A 17695-nucleotide genomic window follows, 5' to 3' on the forward strand; every position below is an offset into this window, starting at 1 on the left:
GGATCCAGCCCCTCATCAGGCTCCCTACCTGCTCAGTGGGGAGCCTGCTTCTCCCTCTCCTTCTACTGCTCCCTCTGCTGTGCTCTCTTGCTCTCTCTGTCAAATAAATAAATAAAATCTTTTTTAAAAAAAGAAGATAAACTGTATGGGAAAAATGAATGGCTGAAGGGTGCAAACAGGTGGGTAGGATGAACAAAATCAGCAATCATCAGATTACTAATATACAAATCAAATATGTAAAGCAGCAAGCTGAGTAAATACCTTCCATTACCATCATCAACTTCAAAGAAAGGCAAATTCTCACTCTCTGCCTTCTCTGTTGATCATTATGTAGACCCCGGACATTGCTTTGATGAAACAAACAAAAAACTAAACACCTAAACAAAAAACTAAAACTAAAAATGTTTAGTTTTAAAAATTTTTCATAGATCATAGAGGCCATCTAAGAAGATATTACTTAGTCCTGGCTACTACTCAGTAAATTGGTTGCTCAGGATAACTCAGCTAGTCAGTGGCAGGTGGCTCTAGAGTCAGTTTTTTCTGACTTGATTGTCATGACCACACTTGTAGGTCATGAAATCAATGTCCTCGGTCTTAACTATCATTTTTAGAAAAATGAAAGATTAAATAGAAAATACCAGAGGGGCTAAAGTTGGGATAACACTGTTGTATTCCACTATGTGGCCTTAAAAAGAGACTTGAGGGCTGCCTGGGTGGCTCAGTCAGTTAAGCATCTGCCTTTGGCTCAGATCATGATCCCAGGGTCCTGGATCAAGCCCCACACAGCAGGCTCCCTCTCCCTCTGCCTCTCCCCTGGCTCATGCTCTCTCCCTCTCTCTCAAATAAATAAAATCTTAAAAGAGAGAGAGATTTGAAAGAGGGAGCATCTCAGCTGAATCCAAGTCTATTTCAACTTTATTGAGACTTAAGAGAATTCCATACTCGCTACCAGATTTTTAAGGCAGTATCATCCTCAGTATTTTTACAAGTAAAAAAAAAAAATATGTGATAGTCTGAGAATGTGAAAATTCTTACTTGGGAAGCAAATGCCATAACCAAGCCAATGGACATCTCAATATTCATTTGCGTTACGCCCTAGTTTGAATTGCAGCTGAAATGAATAAGCAGGAAAGTCAAACAATGAAGACTTCAGTTTATCAATTTAAAATTAGAGAGAGGAGGAGGAGAAAGAGAAGAAGGAAGGAGAAAGAGAGGGAAGCACCTAGAAGTCCAACAGTGGGGAATGCTTAAGTAAATTATGCCATCACCTTCTGTGTGACTCACATGGTTTCTGGCTGGGTCATCCATTGATCTGGAGTTATCCCTGGAAGGGTTTTCTTAATCTTCACCTGGAATGTGCTAACCTAATCTGGATCCCAAAGACGGCAAGATAGCAGGGGTCCAGAGCATTCTGAAAAGGTGTAACTGGTGATAGGAAGTTCTTTTGATGACAAACAATTGAAGTTTCATTATGTCGAGGAACTTTGAGGAAGTCCTCAAAATCCACTTATTAAAAATATATTTCTTATTATAGACACACCTACTTTCTAGAATAAAAACCAAAGCCATGTGGAGCTGTCATCATATTTTGTATATATTGTAGAATTATATCAAGTTATGTCAAGATGTTCCCTCATCTTGTAAAAAGGTTTTTATCGGAGGGGGACACCTGATGGCAGAATTTAAGGTGTCTGGATCCTGAAGATAAAACTGACTGTCTGAAATCCTTACGGTAATTTACTTTACACGTCTGAAGTTGGTTTGTTTTAAACCTTTGTTTTTAAAAAATATGAGATGTTGGGGGCACCTGTGTGGCTCAGTCAGTTAAGTGTCTGCCTTCCGCTCAGGTCATGATCTCAGGGTCCTGGGATCAAGCTCCAGGTAGGGCTCCCTGCTCAGCGGGGACTCTGCTTCTCCCTCTCCCTCTGCCTGCCACTCTGCCTACTTGTGCTCTCTTTCTCTCTGTCAAGTAAATAAATAAATTTTTAAAATAGAGGATGGTGTTTCCTTTAATCCTTGAAGCTTTTCTTTTTAAAAGTTGATTTACAAGAAACCGGAATGGTGAGTTTCACTTTCGGTTTCCTGAATTTTTCTTCCAAGGGCAGCGAGGAGGGAAGTAACTGAACCCCGCTGCGGGGCTGACCCGGGCGGAGCGGGCAGTGGGCGGGGACGTCGGCCCCTCCCGCCGCCGGCTCCTTAGAGTGTCCCCGGGCCGCTGCCCTGGCAGCCTGCGTACAGCGTGCCGAGCCTCCGCGCCCGCCGCCAGTCCCCCCGCCAGCAGGTAGGGAGCGTCCTTCCCTCGAGAGGTGCCTGTGGCCACCTTGGGTGGCACTTTAAAAAGCAGCTGGTCTCAGACGACCTTTTCTTTGGGATGGAGAGACGAGAAGGGCCAGGGAAAGCGCGATGGTTTCACGCGGCAGTAGAGCCGGTACCTGTGTAGGCTATAATAGGAACAGCTGAGACGTTTGACCTTTCTTGGGGGGCGGGGGGGGATTCGGTTTTGCTTAATATCAGTTTTGTAAGTATGTGTTTCTGCACGTTCATGAAGGTGGTCCTGAGGTATGCAGCTGGGTCTAGAGGGAATTCCTAGGCTGGAGGTCGAGCACCCGGGTCCTAGTTCACCCTTAGCTGCTCTCTAGCAGTACGCTGAGTAAATCATCACGCCTGCGGCGTCTCCTAAGGCTCCCTCCTACTGTAAGTAAGAGCCAGGACACCCGAACCCTAGCTCTTTTTGCTTTATCCCTCTGAGGACCTACAGGAGTCCTGATGGAGAAAGACCATGGTCTTTTTCTTATAATACAGGTAGCGTTTCAAGTATCACTGTTTCACTTCGTTTGCACCTAAAAAAATACCTTGTGTGGTTTTTCTATGGATTATTTTGTTTTTTTAAGATTTTATTTATTTGAGAGAGAGGGGGAAAGCACAGAGGGAGAGGGAGAGGGAGAAGCAGACTCTCCACTGAGCAGAGAGTCCGATGTGGGACTCCATCCCAGGACCCTGAGATCATGACCTGAGCCGAAGGCAGACGCTTAACCAACCAACTGAGCCACCCAGGCGCCCCTCTATGGATTAAATAGTCTTCTAAAATGTGTATATTTTTTTTAATGGCTGCATTCCATGGTACAAAATTAATACCCCATGCTGGACATAAAGATTATTTACAGTGGTTAAGTGTCTTAGCCATTTAGTGAACATCATTGCTTGTAAATCTCTGGGACATTACTGATTTCCTTCAGATAAACTCTTTTAAGTTTAACTACTTAGGCAAAGAGGGAATATTTTAAAAGGCCTTTTGGTGCAAATTGGAAATCACCTTCAAGGAAAAGCCAGTTTACATTGGCAGTTGCCGGCAGTTTTTAAGAACTATGATAGTCTAAAGAAAAAAAAATCAGCCTTTTTCAGTGGAATAGAGTAGGCAGAGGTTACAGGAAAGTAGTTAGAGTGTAGTCTTAAAAGAAGCCACTGAGATAGTGCAGGGATTTGAAGCCACCTGGGAAACATGCAAGAATGTCTCAGGGTGACTGAGGAGGGGAAGGAGTTTGGCACAGGTTCTAGTTGGGTTTAATAGATCAACTCTCTTGATCTATTAATGGGGTGGGTTTTCATCTTGGAGATACATTGTTGAACTCTAGGAATTTTTTTAAATCAAATTATAGTTTATATACGTCAAATAAAAGTCAAAGGAGACCCTAAACCAACAGCTATCAAGACACTCCTTGTTCCTACTTTTGAGAAAGGAAGCTTGAATTCTTTTCCTGTCTTTACCTCCTACGCTTGCTACCCTTGGGAGATAGAGAAGTACTACCAGTTGCATAGTGTTATAATGAGTTCCCCAGGGACAAACCTGCTTCTCCATCCTGAATGAACCATCATTTCTTCCCTAGTTCACGTTTCCCTGCTCTTTGAATGCTCTTGCCTGGGAATCCAGGTATACCATTATATAGTTTCTGACTTGAAGATGTCAGTGTTCTCTTAGACCAACTGCCCTGATGTGGGGTTTAGGGATCAAAGACCACCGTTATTCACATAGTCTCTCTTCTTTTTGTCCCCACACTAATGACAGCTGTACTCCAAGGGAAGGAAACCTTGGGAAAAGGTGGTAGCCTGAGGAATTAGGTAAATACCAGGTCTAACCCATCAGCTTCCAGTAAACTTTATTACCCCTAAATTTTTAACCAAACGCCGTAAACATTGGCAAAACTGGTTTTAACCTATGAATGGATTTTATTTCTCTTTGTTTTATTCAGCAGTTCTTTGCTTGGGTATCTTAAGGGGTATCTTACGTTTTCTTTTGAGCAATAAATATATTTCTGTTTATTATATTACAGTATTTTGTAATTGTTGTGTAAGCAACTTTTGCCCAAGGAAAGGCCAGGGAGATAGCTTCTGCATCCTCATCTTCAACAGTCTTCATGTTCTCACGGGCCTGTGTGAGAAGAGAGAGAAAGGAGAGAAATAGGAATCATGCACCTAACACTAACAAGAGAATGATGACTTATTTTACTTTATGGTTTTTTATTTTTACCCATATATGTATACATGAACATGAAGGGTTCATACAGATTGATAAGAAACTAATAAGATAAACATGCCAAAAAATGATGAAATAATTCACAAAAGAACCGAAATAACTAACAAACCCATGAAAAATTCAAATTATAACTTTTCAATAATCAAATTAGAAAAAATATTTTTAAAACCATACCCAGTAAAGATACAATGTAACTGGTACCAATTATCCACGTGTATCAGGAACCAGGAAGATGTTCTTTCTCCTTGATCAACAATTCCACTTGCGGAAATCTGTCCTTAGGGCCTGGCCTGCAGCCTGGCACACAGTAGGCACTTACCGAATATTTGCTGAATACACAAGTATGTATGATATTTTTAAAACTGGAAACAATCTTAAACCTAACAATAGGGGAACTAAACATTATGGGAACACTAAAATACTTAGGAATATCATTCAGTAAAATGGAAAACATTGTAACAGTCAATGAAAAGATGAGTGTGAAATGTATGAGAAGGTTATAATTGTTTTTACAAAGATTCACAGGGGGAAAGACTAGAAGAAAAATGTATACTGGAATGCTCACAGTGGTTACAAGTTTTCTCAGCCTTGGCACTGTTGACACCTAGGCCTAGACAAATCTCTGCTGTGGTGGCTGTCCTACACATTGTAGGATGGTTAGCAGCAACATGACCTTTACCCACTAGAAAGTAGAAATCCTCGCTCCCACCCCACTGCATTTTGAGAACCAAAACTATTTCTAGGCATTAGCAAATGCTTCCTGGGTTAAAGTAATGGAATAGTGGGTGATTTTTCCCCTTCTTTTCTCATTTTCTATATTGTGTTTCTATTACTTAAATAATGAAGAAAAACATAAAAATAAACAAATATCATTCTACCTCAACTCTGATGTGTGAGTTTCTAGGGTTCTTTCCATTCTACCACTCTGTCTCCCAAACATTCTGCAGCTTAGCAAGGTGAAATGGTTCACTAAATTTGTTTTTTTATTTTTTTCTACTAAGAGGAAAATGTATCTATTTGAAAATGTGGACTCAGAAAAAGCAACAAAGAAATCATTAACAATCTCCTCTCCCTTTTTTTTCCCCTCCCATCCTTTCTTCCTTTTAAAAATTATTTAAAAAATGGGGCATCTGGGTGGCTCTGTCAGTTTAGCATCAGACTCTTGGTTTAGGCTCAGGTCATGATCTCAGGGTCATGGGATCGAGCTTCTTTTGGGGCTCCTCGCTCAGCATGGAGGCTGCTTGGGATTCTCTCTTTCCATCTCCCTCTGCCTCTCTCCCTGCTCTCTCTCTCTCATAAATAAATAAATCTTTAAAAAAGTATAAAAAAGTGAAAACCTGCTTATCATCCCTCTGATTTCACTCCTAGAGATAATCACTATCAGCATATTGGTATGGATTTTTCTGGACATTTCCTATGTCTAAACACACAGATTTTTCTTCCTTTGTTTTTAAACTAAAGTAGGTTTCTACATGTACAGCTCTGCAACTTACTTTCTACATCTTTGCAAAATCAATACAATTCTGTCCTTAGTGGTATTACATTGTAGGACTATAACAACATTTATTTAACTAGGCTATCTGGAATATTCCCAGTTTGTGGCTAGAATTATCAATGTCATCACTTCACATGTATTGTTTATATATATGTTTTTGTTTTTGTAGGATACATTTCTAGGAGGGGAAGTGAAAGCTCATATATCATATACATTTAAAAATTTAGTGGAGATTGTCAAATTGCCTTCCAAAAAAGGTTATATAACTTCACATTCCTACCATTCCTACCTACCCCCCAGTGAGAAAACCCAGTTGTTCATATCTTTACAAACACTAGGAATCTTTATAATTTTGGTAAGCTAATAAGTGAAAAATAGTACCTAATGTTTTAAACTTATACTTTTTTAAAAATTGAGATTGAGCATCCTTTCTGATGTGTAGATGTTGTTTGTATTTCTTATTCTCTGAACTGTATGCTAGAACCTTTTGCTCAATTTTCTGTTGGGTTGTGTGTGGTTTTCTTACTGATTTTTTAGGAGCTATTTATATATTAGGAACATAAATCTTCCGTCTTATATATGTGTAGCATAGATTAATAGATCATTGGTGATTTTCTATATATGTATACAAGAGGTCAAAGAGACCTTAAGAGGGAAAACGGACTTCTCAAAGTGTGTAAATATATGTATAACACAAGAGGGAAATGTGTTAATAAAGAAACAAACTGAGGGTTCTTGGGGGAGTGGGGGCGGTGGGTTAGCTTGGTGATGGGTATTAAAGAGGGCATGTATAGCATGGAGCACTGGGTGTTATACGCAAACAATGAATCATGGAAAACTACATCAAAAACTAATGATGTAATGTATGGTGATTAACATAACATAATAAAATTAAAAAAAAAGAAAATAAACAAATTTGCTGAAATGCAGTATAAATCTTTATTTATTCCCCTGCTTGAATATAAGGTCCAAAATGAGAGTGATTTTTCTTTCTTGTTCACTGCTGTATTCCTAGTACCTAAAAGTGCCTGGGACAGAAGAGGTGCTCAATCAATGTTTGCTGAAGTAAAGAATTGGTAGAATTTCAAGCAGAATGACAAAATGAAGAATAGAATCTAGGCAGATACCCCTAAAAGAGTGGCTGTAAGTAGTCATTCACACCTTAGTCTGAATTGGTCAAATTAAACTGTTTCTCCTTCTCACTCCTGCTACTAGTGGAATCAGTTTATTGAGAGAATAGGATTTATAACTTGGAGTAAGCCAAGGACAGAAGAGTAGATTTCTGAAAGACGGCACCTGCGGGAAAAGGGGCATAGCTGGGATGGTGACACGGGAGGCCTGAGTAGTTAAGGGTAGGATGAAAATATTCAGAGGCAAGGGTGGAATAAAAAGCATTAAGAGGTGGGAGATATGAAGTCAGGTTGTCCTTGCTTTGAGATTTTGCACAGTGCAGGTTTGGATTTCTAGATATGTTCCACTGCAGAAAAAACATGAAATAGTTGAGAGGATTTTAGTGCGATATTTTCTTCTTGGCCTCTTTCGAGGGTTCATTATAAGTTTTTTTTCAGGCCTTGTAATTACATTTAAAGATTCTCATCATAGTAACTTTTTTCCGCTTGGCTTTATAGGACTGTGGGTTATAAGTAAAGGTATTAAACTTCTAAATTCCATGCTGCATTTCCACACTAACCAATCAGTCATTTTTCTGGTTATCAGAAGACTATTTCATTTAGAACTGCCAAGACCCATAATGTCTGGATGTTCAATTATTGAATAAAGCATTTTTCTTTTTGCATTTTCCATAATTAGGTCACTCGAGAAAGATGAAGATATTTAGCCTCTTTGCATTCATGGCCTACTGCCATTTGCTGAAAGGTAAGATACCAGGGCCTTTCCTTAGGTTCTATATTTTAAAATATTTTAACTGTAAGTTAAAAACTACAATAATTACTTAAGATGGATGTAAGTTTTTTTGTAGAGAAAATACTCTGTTTTTCCTTCTGTATCTCATAAACCCATTTCATTGGACGAAGATATAGGGAATATGGTTAAACTTAAAAGAAAGAAAATTAACCCATTATCTACTTGTCCATTACCTGTTATCCATTTCCCAGGGATAATTACTGAAACTATCTGTAAATTTTTTGAGGAGTTTCCCATCTTCTGAAAATTGGTCGTCTTTCTCTTCAGCATTTATGATCACAGTTTCCAAGGACCTGTATGTGGTGGAGTACGGCGGCAATGTGACCATGGAGTGCAAATTCCCGATAGAAAAACAGTTAAACCTGCTTGCACTAATTGTTTACTGGGAAATGGAGGATAAGAAAATCATTCAGTTTGTGAACGGGAAGGAAGACCTGCAAGTTCAGCACAGCAGCTACAGCCAGAGGGCCCAGCTGCTGAAGGACCAGCTCTTCTTGGGGAAGGCCGCGCTTCAGATCACAGACGTGAAGTTGCAGGATGCTGGGGTTTACTGCTGCTTGATCGGCTATGGCGGTGCTGACTACAAGCGGATTACTTTGAAAGTTCATGGTAAGAATACATACAGGGGAAGAGGCCCAGTCTTTATGAAAACCATAACCCAGTGCTGAGCACTTTTCCTTCTTGGAAGTCCACCTTGCTCTCCACGGTGGCAATCTGCACATTCATTCATTCATACGCCCCTCCAATGAGCATTTCTCAAACACTTCCTCTTTGGCAGTCCCTGGAGATCCAGAGCCGGACATGGTAGGACCATATTCCACAGTATGTTCGCTTCTGCTAAAAATAAATTCTTAGTCTTTACTTTTTTATTCTAATGAAAGTGATACAGGTACTTGCAAATCATTCAGACAGTATGGAAGGGAATAATCTGAATTACAAAAGTGTCCTTCCCCCTTCACTGCCGCCTTCCATGGCATGTCAAGTTAGTAGCCACTGTTTGTGTGTCCCTCCAGGAATTTTTTCATTCAACTATAATTTTTAAAAAATTTTATTAAGCCTGCCATCATTTTTCTTCTTTTATACCTCTCTATGTCAAATCCAAATTAATATAGTAAAAACAAACCCCACTGTGAGGTTCACATTCAAAAAGGCTTGAAGTCAATCTATAAAGGCAAAAAATAGTATCAAACATAAAGGAAACTGTTCTTTAGAGACAGTATAAGCTATGCTCACTGGGCATATATTCATCTTGAGAATCTACACTGCTGTCATCTTGGAGTTGTAGAGGAACTGTGAGTATCAAATTCCCAGGTACTGACCCACAAATATGTCATCAGGTTACCTGCGTTCAAAGTTTTGTGTTGCTACTAGATAAGAAAAGGAAAACACCTTAGCTGACCCCCTCTACTTTCACTGTTAAGATTCACAGAATTGAGAGATGAAAGGATCCCAAGTAAGAGCAGCTAATCCAAACTCCTGAAGAACAGAAATCCCCCCTAAGGGATCTTCTGCTCACATTCTTTCCACAATGACACCCGGTCACTTGGACCTCCCTTCCATAGCCTTTTGAAATTATTGTCTGAAACTGAGCTGATATCTACCCTCTCTAGTCATAGTTTCGAGATTATCTGCCTGCTTCTTTTGTTTACATGATGACCTTTGAATTTGTGATCAGAATCCAGTCATCACTCCTTGTTCTTTCCATTCTGGCTTAACTACCTTCAATCTGAAGATCAATATTACAAGTAGAAGAAGTTTACATTTATCATAAAGGGATACATGATCATTGTAAACTCAGTCAAAATTTTAGAGCAACTGGGAGAAATGCATCTATTTTAATGGCACATTACTGGGTTTCTGATTCTGGATCAATTTATGCTACTGTGGTCAAGAAGGTGTCACTTGTATTGGGAAGTAGATTTAATTTCCATTATATTTTGCCGTATACTTCTCCAGAACAGTGATATTTATGAAAGCAAGCTGGTGGGATCCCAATTTGGGATTTTCAGCTTTTCTTCAGCCATCAGCAAATATCAGGCACTGACTGTGTTTCATGACCTTAAAGAAATTATCAACACTTAGCCCCATGAGTGACCAGCATTGCTGGATCCGGGCTGGGGAGGAAGAACGTAAGCCTGGCAGTCAGGTGAAAGGAAGTATAGAGTGTAAGTTCCTGCTTCTAGAAGAGAGGGTCTCTCATCAGCCCTCAGGGAGTATGCGAAGGGTAGGACAGCTGTCCTGTAACAAGGAAGGGTGTTCCTTCAGGTCCTTTGGGGTCTGTAATGTCCACTGCGGATCTGTGATGTCCTTTGTTGTGGCTCAACACAGTAGGAAACATTTGGGCACTGAGGGTTTTTCCAAGAAGGGGTTCCTGATAGAGCAAAGCAGATGACCAGCCAGATTTGAGGATCTGATTTGTTTTGACCATTTCGTTTTATATTATAAATTACTAAATTGGCATCCTAGTCCCAGTCCGTTTTGTGGTCATTTGCACACAGTGGTCTTGGGTGTTGAGTTGAGCTACACTGAGAGCAAGCCAGCCACCAAGCTTCACTTGCATTGAGGCGGTGTCACCAATGGAAATAGTCCTCTTGCATGAGCTTCACACTCAAGGAAGTACAATTCCTGAGTCACCTCTCTATGCAAATGATTTCACAGTAACACTTCTCTTCCCATCACGGCAAACATGTGGTGGCACAGCTTCCCCACAGGGAGTTTACTAACCATGGGATTTTATAGGTGAAGCATTTCAAAACTGAAATGTGTTCAGAGTTTAGTTTTGGATTAACTCAATTATTATTATCACTGTGGGTATTATTGCACCTTTCGTGTTTATCAGTTTAAATATCATACTCTCAGGCATCTGACTTCCAATTGAGAATGCTGTTTTTCCTTAATCATCGAACCTAATAGTGAGGAAAATGAAATACCCATTTATACTTTAAAGACCTTAAATGGGATTAGGCAACTGAAAGAACGAAGTATTGCATAGCTCTCCTGATAAAGCTAATTTGTTCATATGAACCCAGGATTAACTGCCATCATTCTCCACTGACACCGTCTCTCCCTGATTCACCAGCCAGCCTCTAGATTTTTTTCTGTTGTATTCTTTCCCATCTAATGAATCATGTAACCTGTTCATCCCCATCTAACACATATAAATGCACCTGTTTTATTATCGCTCTCCTCTTTCTTGAATATACACTCCACAAAGGCAGAGATTTTGGTCTGTTCTATTCACCGCTCTATCCCTAGGACTTGGCATACAGGAGGAGTTTGACAGAGCACACAAAAATTTTTGTTGAATGAATGAATGAATGAAATAGTTCCTCAAATAGGATAGGGTAAAAATTTTGAAACATGAACAGGTTTGAATCTGTGAAAACTTATTTTGAAGTCTGTTCATGAGGAATTGCCAGTACTTCCTGAAGACTATTACATGAGTACACTTAAGTGGTAGTAGTAAGAAGAGGAGGGGCAGCTCTAGTAGCAATCATAGTAGTAATTAACACTTACGTAGTACTTATTATGTGCCAGGCCCTGTCCTAAGCATTTGGCCTATACTAACTCATTTAATCCTCAATGACTCTATGGGGCAGGGGCTTCATTTCTCTAAGATGCATGTTTTCACATTTTACTGTCTCTGTATCTAAGTGTGTCTTTCAATAGATGGCATCTTAGATTCAATGATGTGTGTGGTGTTATTCTCATTTTATGAAGGATTAAATTGAGGCCCAAAGAAATTAAGTAATTTACCCAAGTTCACTCAGCCATTAAGTGGTAAAGCCAGGTTCTGAACTCAGGTAATCTAGTTCTGAAGTCTGTGCCCGTAACAACCAGGTTTTACTCCCAGCATTTATACCTCCAGAGTGTGTATGAAGTTGTATATTGACTTTAAAACTACAGTGAGCTCTTCTTAGTCTTGATGTGACCATTGGATTAGCACATGTGTAACCTGCTCCATCAGTAAAGCATGTTAGCTAATACGTGTGTATTTGTGTGTGTGTAGTTAGAAGGGATATACTTGTGCTACTGTAAAGGATATAGCATAAGAAATTGACATTTTTAAAAGGTAAAAGAAGTTGAACATCACTAACTTCGTATGGTTCAAACTAATGCATTGTACATTCTATAAATGTATAAAATAGAAATTTTTAGAGGTAGAAATAAAACTTTAATCATATTTTAATGCCTTGTTAATTATGATGATTCACTATCATTAGCTAATACTTCAAGGTGAAATTCATTGTTAACACAGGTGGATGGTCTTGACAATCTTGAGTTTTCGGTTTGGTTTTTTGTTTTTAGTTTCAGGTGTACAGTATAGGGATTCAGCACTTCACACAGCAGCCAGTGCTCCTCACAAGTGCCTTTCTGAATCCCCAGTGCCTCTTCAGCCCACCCTCCCACCCACCCCCCTCTGGTAACCATCAGTTTGTTCTCTACAGTGAAGAGTCTGTTGCTTCATTTACCTCTCTCTCTCTTTTTTTCCCCATGCTTATTTGTTTTGTTTCTTAAATTCCACATATGAGTGAAATCATATGGTTTTTGTCTTTCTGACTATTTCACTTAGTATTGTACTCTCTAGCTCCATCCACATCATTGCAAATAAAAAAGATTTCATTCTTTTTTATGACTGAGTAATATTTCCTGTGTGTGTGTGTGTGTGTGTGTGTGTGTGTGTTTATATGCACATACATACCACGTTTTCTTTATCCATTCATCAGTCAATGGACAAATGGGCTATTTCCATAATTTGGCTATTGTAGGAAAACAGTATGGAGGTTGCTCAAAAAGTTAAAATAGAACTACCCTGTGATCCAGCACTTGCCCTACTAGGCATTTATCCAAACGATACAGAAATACTGAGTCAAAGGGTTACATGCACCACAGTGTCTATAGCAGCATTATCTACAATCTTGAGGGTTTTTAAACCAACACCTTATCAGGTCCAATTAGGTACTTATTGTTTTAACTTCATAAAGTGGTGGTAAAAAAAAAATTGTGCCTCCTGCCACTTCCTTGTGGTTTGTGCTTGAAGTGTTAGTATTCCATCCTCAGTTTTGTTGTGGGAAAATTTTTAATTGGTGGTTCATTTTGTAAGCAGGTTAGTCTAGTTAAAATTAAATAAGAGAATCTGGAAATCTGTAATAAGCCCAAAGGAGTCACTGTTCTCCTTTGGTGTTATAAAATTTCCCTTTTCCCCTAAGACCCTCATATGGCATACAAAGTGAGGCCCATTGTCAATTCGTAAAGTTTATTAAGCTTAGATTATTTCTTAATTATTATGATAAAAATATATAAGTGGAAGTTCTAATATTTTCTTCCAGTATCCCAACACATGTGCCCTACTTTAGAGACTAGAATAGTGGATATCTAATCAATGAGTAGAACTATTCCACTCATTTATTGGGCCCTGAGAAGTATACCACATTTATACACATGCTTAGGCATGAAGCAACATTCTCCTTTATTATTCCGTTAAAAATTATAAGAGTAAAAAAGCAAACATTTTACCTTTAATACTTTACCATTATCTGTGATTTTAGTCTTGAAAACTAAATTACCCAGAAATCAAGCTCTGTGCTATGTGAACCAGACACTGTTACGGTAATACTCTTTCAGGAAGTATAATCAGTGTATTTATTTTTTTAAAGGATTCTTAAATATAACACATACAAGGTTGAGGACTCAAGTACTCACATCGTTATTTCAGACTTGTTTGATTCTTAGTGTTTTGTATTAAATCTCTGTGAATATATCTTACCACAAAGCCATTGTTAAACCTTTTGTAAAGGAATGGAGAGTCAAGGCTCTGGGTGGAACACTGGTGGTTACACTAAAGTAGTAGGAGTAAAACAAAGATTATACCAATAGAATAATGACACGTTACCATGCTTGTCATGAATAAACATAAATAAAGATCTTAGGGGAGGTAAATGCATTAAATAATCTACTAAAATAGTACACATGGTATCTTAATCCTAAAAGGTCCCAAACCAATGAGCTAAATTTTAATCGATGATCTAAAATTTGAACTTTCTTTGAGTATAATAATTATTTAAATGACTTATTCAAATAGCCAGCATAAAAAAGTTCAAAAAATAAGTATCATAATGTGGTATTCTGGATGAGATCCTAGAATAGAAAAAGGACATTAGGGAAAAAAGTGAAATGGAACGAAATGTGAAGTTCAGCTAATAGTAATGTGCTAACATTGGTTCCATAGTTATGACAAATGCACCATGGTAATATAAGATGTTAACAGTAGGGGGGAACTGGGTGATAGGTATGGGGGGACTTTCGACTATCTTTGCCATTTTTCTGTAAATCTAAAACTATTTTTTTAAAAGATTTTATTTATATGGGAGAGAGAGAACGAGAGATAGAGAGCACGAGAGGGAGGAGGGTCAGAGGGAGAAGCAGACTCCCTGCTGAGCAGGGAGCCCAATGTGGGACTCGATCCTGGGACTCCAGAATCATGACCCGAGCCGAAGGCAGTCGCTTAACCAACTGAGCCACCCAGGCACCCCGAAAACTATTTTGAAGTAAAAAATAAATTCAAACTTTAAAAAGTGTTATCCAGGAGCACATACCAGTTTTTATAATGATACCGTATTCTTTTCATACTTAATTTCTGATCATTGACTCACAGTTGGAAAAGTGAATGGCACATGAAAATCAGATTTTCTGTTTATTAAATAAAGTCTAAGAAAACCGTGCTGGGCAGCTGGAGAGGTTCATGTTACGAAGACAGCATTACAACAACAAAAAGAAAATATCCAGGAATAAATTTAAGAAGAAATGGGTTGGCCCTATGCAAAAACTATAAAGCATTATGAGAAAGATACAAAGACTTGATTAAATGGACAGACATATTTTATATTTGGATAGAAAGACTATTGGTTTAAAGATGACAGTTCTCTTTAATCTGTGCATTTACTTGGAGCCCAATAAAAATAGCAATATGATTTTAGGTAGTTGTTCCTTTGAGCTCAAACGTAGCCCAACTATGAATGGGCGAGTTGGAGCAGAGCTAACGGGTTCCTCACTGCTGAGACATCTGAACATCAAGCTTATTTCTCTGAGAACCCGCCTGAATTGATACTTTTCCTAAGGTAGACAACACCAAGCCACGTATCTAGTTTTGTCCTAAGTGAAAGCCCTGACTTCTTTTTGCTCATGACCTAGCCCCATACCGCAAAATCAACCAAAGAATTTCTGTGGATCCTGTCACCTCTGAACACGAACTAATGTGTCAGGCTGAGGGTTACCCTGAGGCTGAAGTCATCTGGACAAGCAGTGACCATCGAGTACTGAGTGGCAAAACCACCATCACTAATTCCAACAGGGAGGAGAAGCTTTTCAATGTGACCAGCACACTCAGAGTCAACACAACAGCTTACGAGATTTTCTACTGCACTTTTCGAAGATCAGGTCCTGAGGGAAACAGAAACAATACCGCTAAGTTGGTCATTCCAGGTAATAATCTGAATGTCTCTATTCAAATGTGCCTACTGCTGTCCTATGGCCTCTAGCATGGTGCCTGTTCATTGTAGGCATCCATCATTCATTGAATAAGTGAATGCATGTATAACACTATACAAAATGCTTCTTCCTCTCCATCCAAGTCCATATTGCTGTTTAATAAACATTCAGCAAATATTTATTGAGTATGCCCTATGTGCCAGGCAGCAGGGGCTCATAGAAGAGTAAGACACTGTTCACACTCTCCAGGAAACAGATAAGAAACAGATAAGGCAATCCCATCCCATGTAGGAGATGGTCTGAGGAAGACTCAGCTCAGGCAGTGTTTCAGGAATCCAGATCCCAGCACATCAGAGCTGCTCCTCTCTTTCCAGGGTTTCTGTGGTAACAAGCAAATGGAACGTACCCCATCTGTCCACCCGACCCCCAAGATAGTCTATGACATTTCAACACAAAGCGGTCTATCTGCTTAGTGTGTAAGACATAAGGTTTTGGTCCCTGCCTAAGCTCCTCAACTTCTGTGTGCTTCACTTTCCCTAGTTATAACAGTTATAAACTATCGGGCAAGGTTACCATAGGGGCGAATGAGCTACAGCATGTGAAAATGATTTGAGGCTCTTGCCTGCACAGACTCAATTATTTTTTTTCTTACTACCCTACAGGAGTGGGTACAGTGGGCTGCATAGTCTGATGAGAGGCTGAGACCTTTAGAGAAAGTGAGGCAGGAGAGCATGATGTTAACATAAACCCAGAGGTGTTCTGAGAGGCACTTCTCAATGCCCCCTCTTCTAGTAGATGTTGCCAGTATAGCTTCAGCTACTTCAGAAAAAACAACTAAGAACTCGGGTGGAAAAGTCAACCAATAGGAAAAGGCAATACAGGATGGTCCCATGAATGAAAAGAGTAAAAAAAAAAAAAAAAAAAGTCGAGAAACTTAAAAAGATGCTCTTACTGGGTTATGAGTCACTTTGGTAGCTAGGGCGGCATTCATGGGTTCCTGCCATTTAAAAGTTGCTTTATGACAACCTATCTGTGGGAAGACTTAGGGTAATTCACCTAACTGCTTGGGGTCTGTTTCCTCATCTATCACCTCGGATTTTTTTTTAACATCTTGCATGCCTAAACTGAACTTATTTTGAGATTGAAGTAAAATAGATATAAACAGGCTTTGTAAACTGTAAGCTACTAGAGGAAGGCTGACCACTGTTGTGGCTTTAAAGCTTGAACGATGTCGTCAGGGATCGTGACCGATGGAGGGAGGAGGGAGTTAGCAGTCTCTGAGCATCGTGTGCCAGGGGACCCCTTTTCTTCCTTCATGGAACCACAGACAGATTGGTAAGAAGTACCTAGGATTAGACGTCCTGAGATGTTCAAACTGAGAAAGAAAAGATAGCAAGCGGTGGCCCTGAATCATGGCCACATACACTAGGAGGTGGAAGCTCTTGGGCAGTGCCAGTTGGCCTTCCTGTCCCATCTTTACCACGTACAACAGGCCGCTAGCTTCTAGATTAAAGAAGGCAAGAGAGGTCACCGAGCCTCCCTTTTAGGACTGAGCAGCAACTACCTGTGTGTGATAAGCACTTCACAAATATTGGCCTCCCAATAAATTTATTATCATTTCCATTTTGTAAGCAGGTGAAAGGATTTGCCTGAGATCTCAAAGCTAGTGAGTGGCAGCAGAATGTAACCCCAGCCCATCTGTCCAAAGCCTGGGCTGCTTCCCCTTTTCTGGGCTGCTCCCGTTTTCCTGCCAGCATCCCACCATTCCAGCCACTCACTGTAACCCAAAGCTAACCGAAATTCAACTTCAAGGATGATTATTCTCTTGACCCCTTCCCATCAAAATTTCATCTTTAGTTTCTTTTTGTTTTCTTTTGTTTTTCAGAACCCCTTCCAGTTCCACCAAATGAGAGGACTCACTTCGTGGTTCTGGGAGCTGTCCTGGTGTTTCTTGCTGTAACCCTAGCAGTCATCTGTCTAAAGAGAAATGGTATCTGCTTTATTGCAATGGTCTCCACTGGGCATATGGGGCAATGTAACGGGGCTGCTACTGTTCTCACGGCAGCACTTACAGGCAGAGCCAGGGATGCTCAGCCTTCTGTAATGTGCGGCTCAGTCCCACGTAACAGGGAACTCTCCTCCCCAGAATGCTAGTGGTGGCCCAATCAGGAAACACAGATTTATAAAATGCTGCCTTCCTATTAGCATTCTCTTCTAGGGCCAACTTTCAATTATGCAAAGTGGGTTTCAGCTATGCT

The 17695-nt window shown here is 39.7% G+C and overlaps 1 protein-coding gene across 6 annotated transcripts in view; it reads left to right on the plus strand.

The window, feature by feature from the left end:
* The first annotated feature begins 2154 nt into the window (after window positions 1–2154).
* Window positions 2155–17695, plus strand: part of CD274 (CD274 molecule) — a 65415-nt gene continuing 49874 nt past the window's right edge. For 2 of the 6 annotated variants that reach the window (XR_012374057.1, XM_025891580.2), the window contains exons 1-5: window positions 2155–2281; window positions 7836–7901; window positions 8217–8558; window positions 15141–15431; window positions 17323–17427. Coding sequence is in view for 5 of the 6 variants with exons in the window: in XM_025891580.2 (XP_025747365.2) it covers window positions 7850–7901; window positions 8217–8558; window positions 15141–15431; window positions 17323–17427 (790 nt within the window). In the remaining variant the exon portion in view is untranslated. Of the gene's footprint in view, window positions 2282–2503; window positions 2695–6989; window positions 7170–7835; window positions 7902–8140; window positions 8559–15140; window positions 15432–17322; window positions 17428–17695 lie in introns of those variants that run through there. The other 4 variants (XM_073878163.1, XM_073878162.1, XM_073878165.1 and 1 more) reach the window with 4 other exon arrangements.

Source organism: Callorhinus ursinus, unplaced genomic scaffold, assembly GCF_003265705.2.
Source record: "Callorhinus ursinus isolate GAN/ISIS: 27379988/994484 unplaced genomic scaffold, GSC_fseal_2.0 scaffold28, whole genome shotgun sequence".
In the NCBI taxonomy this organism is placed as follows: Eukaryota; Metazoa; Chordata; class Mammalia; order Carnivora; family Otariidae; genus Callorhinus; species Callorhinus ursinus.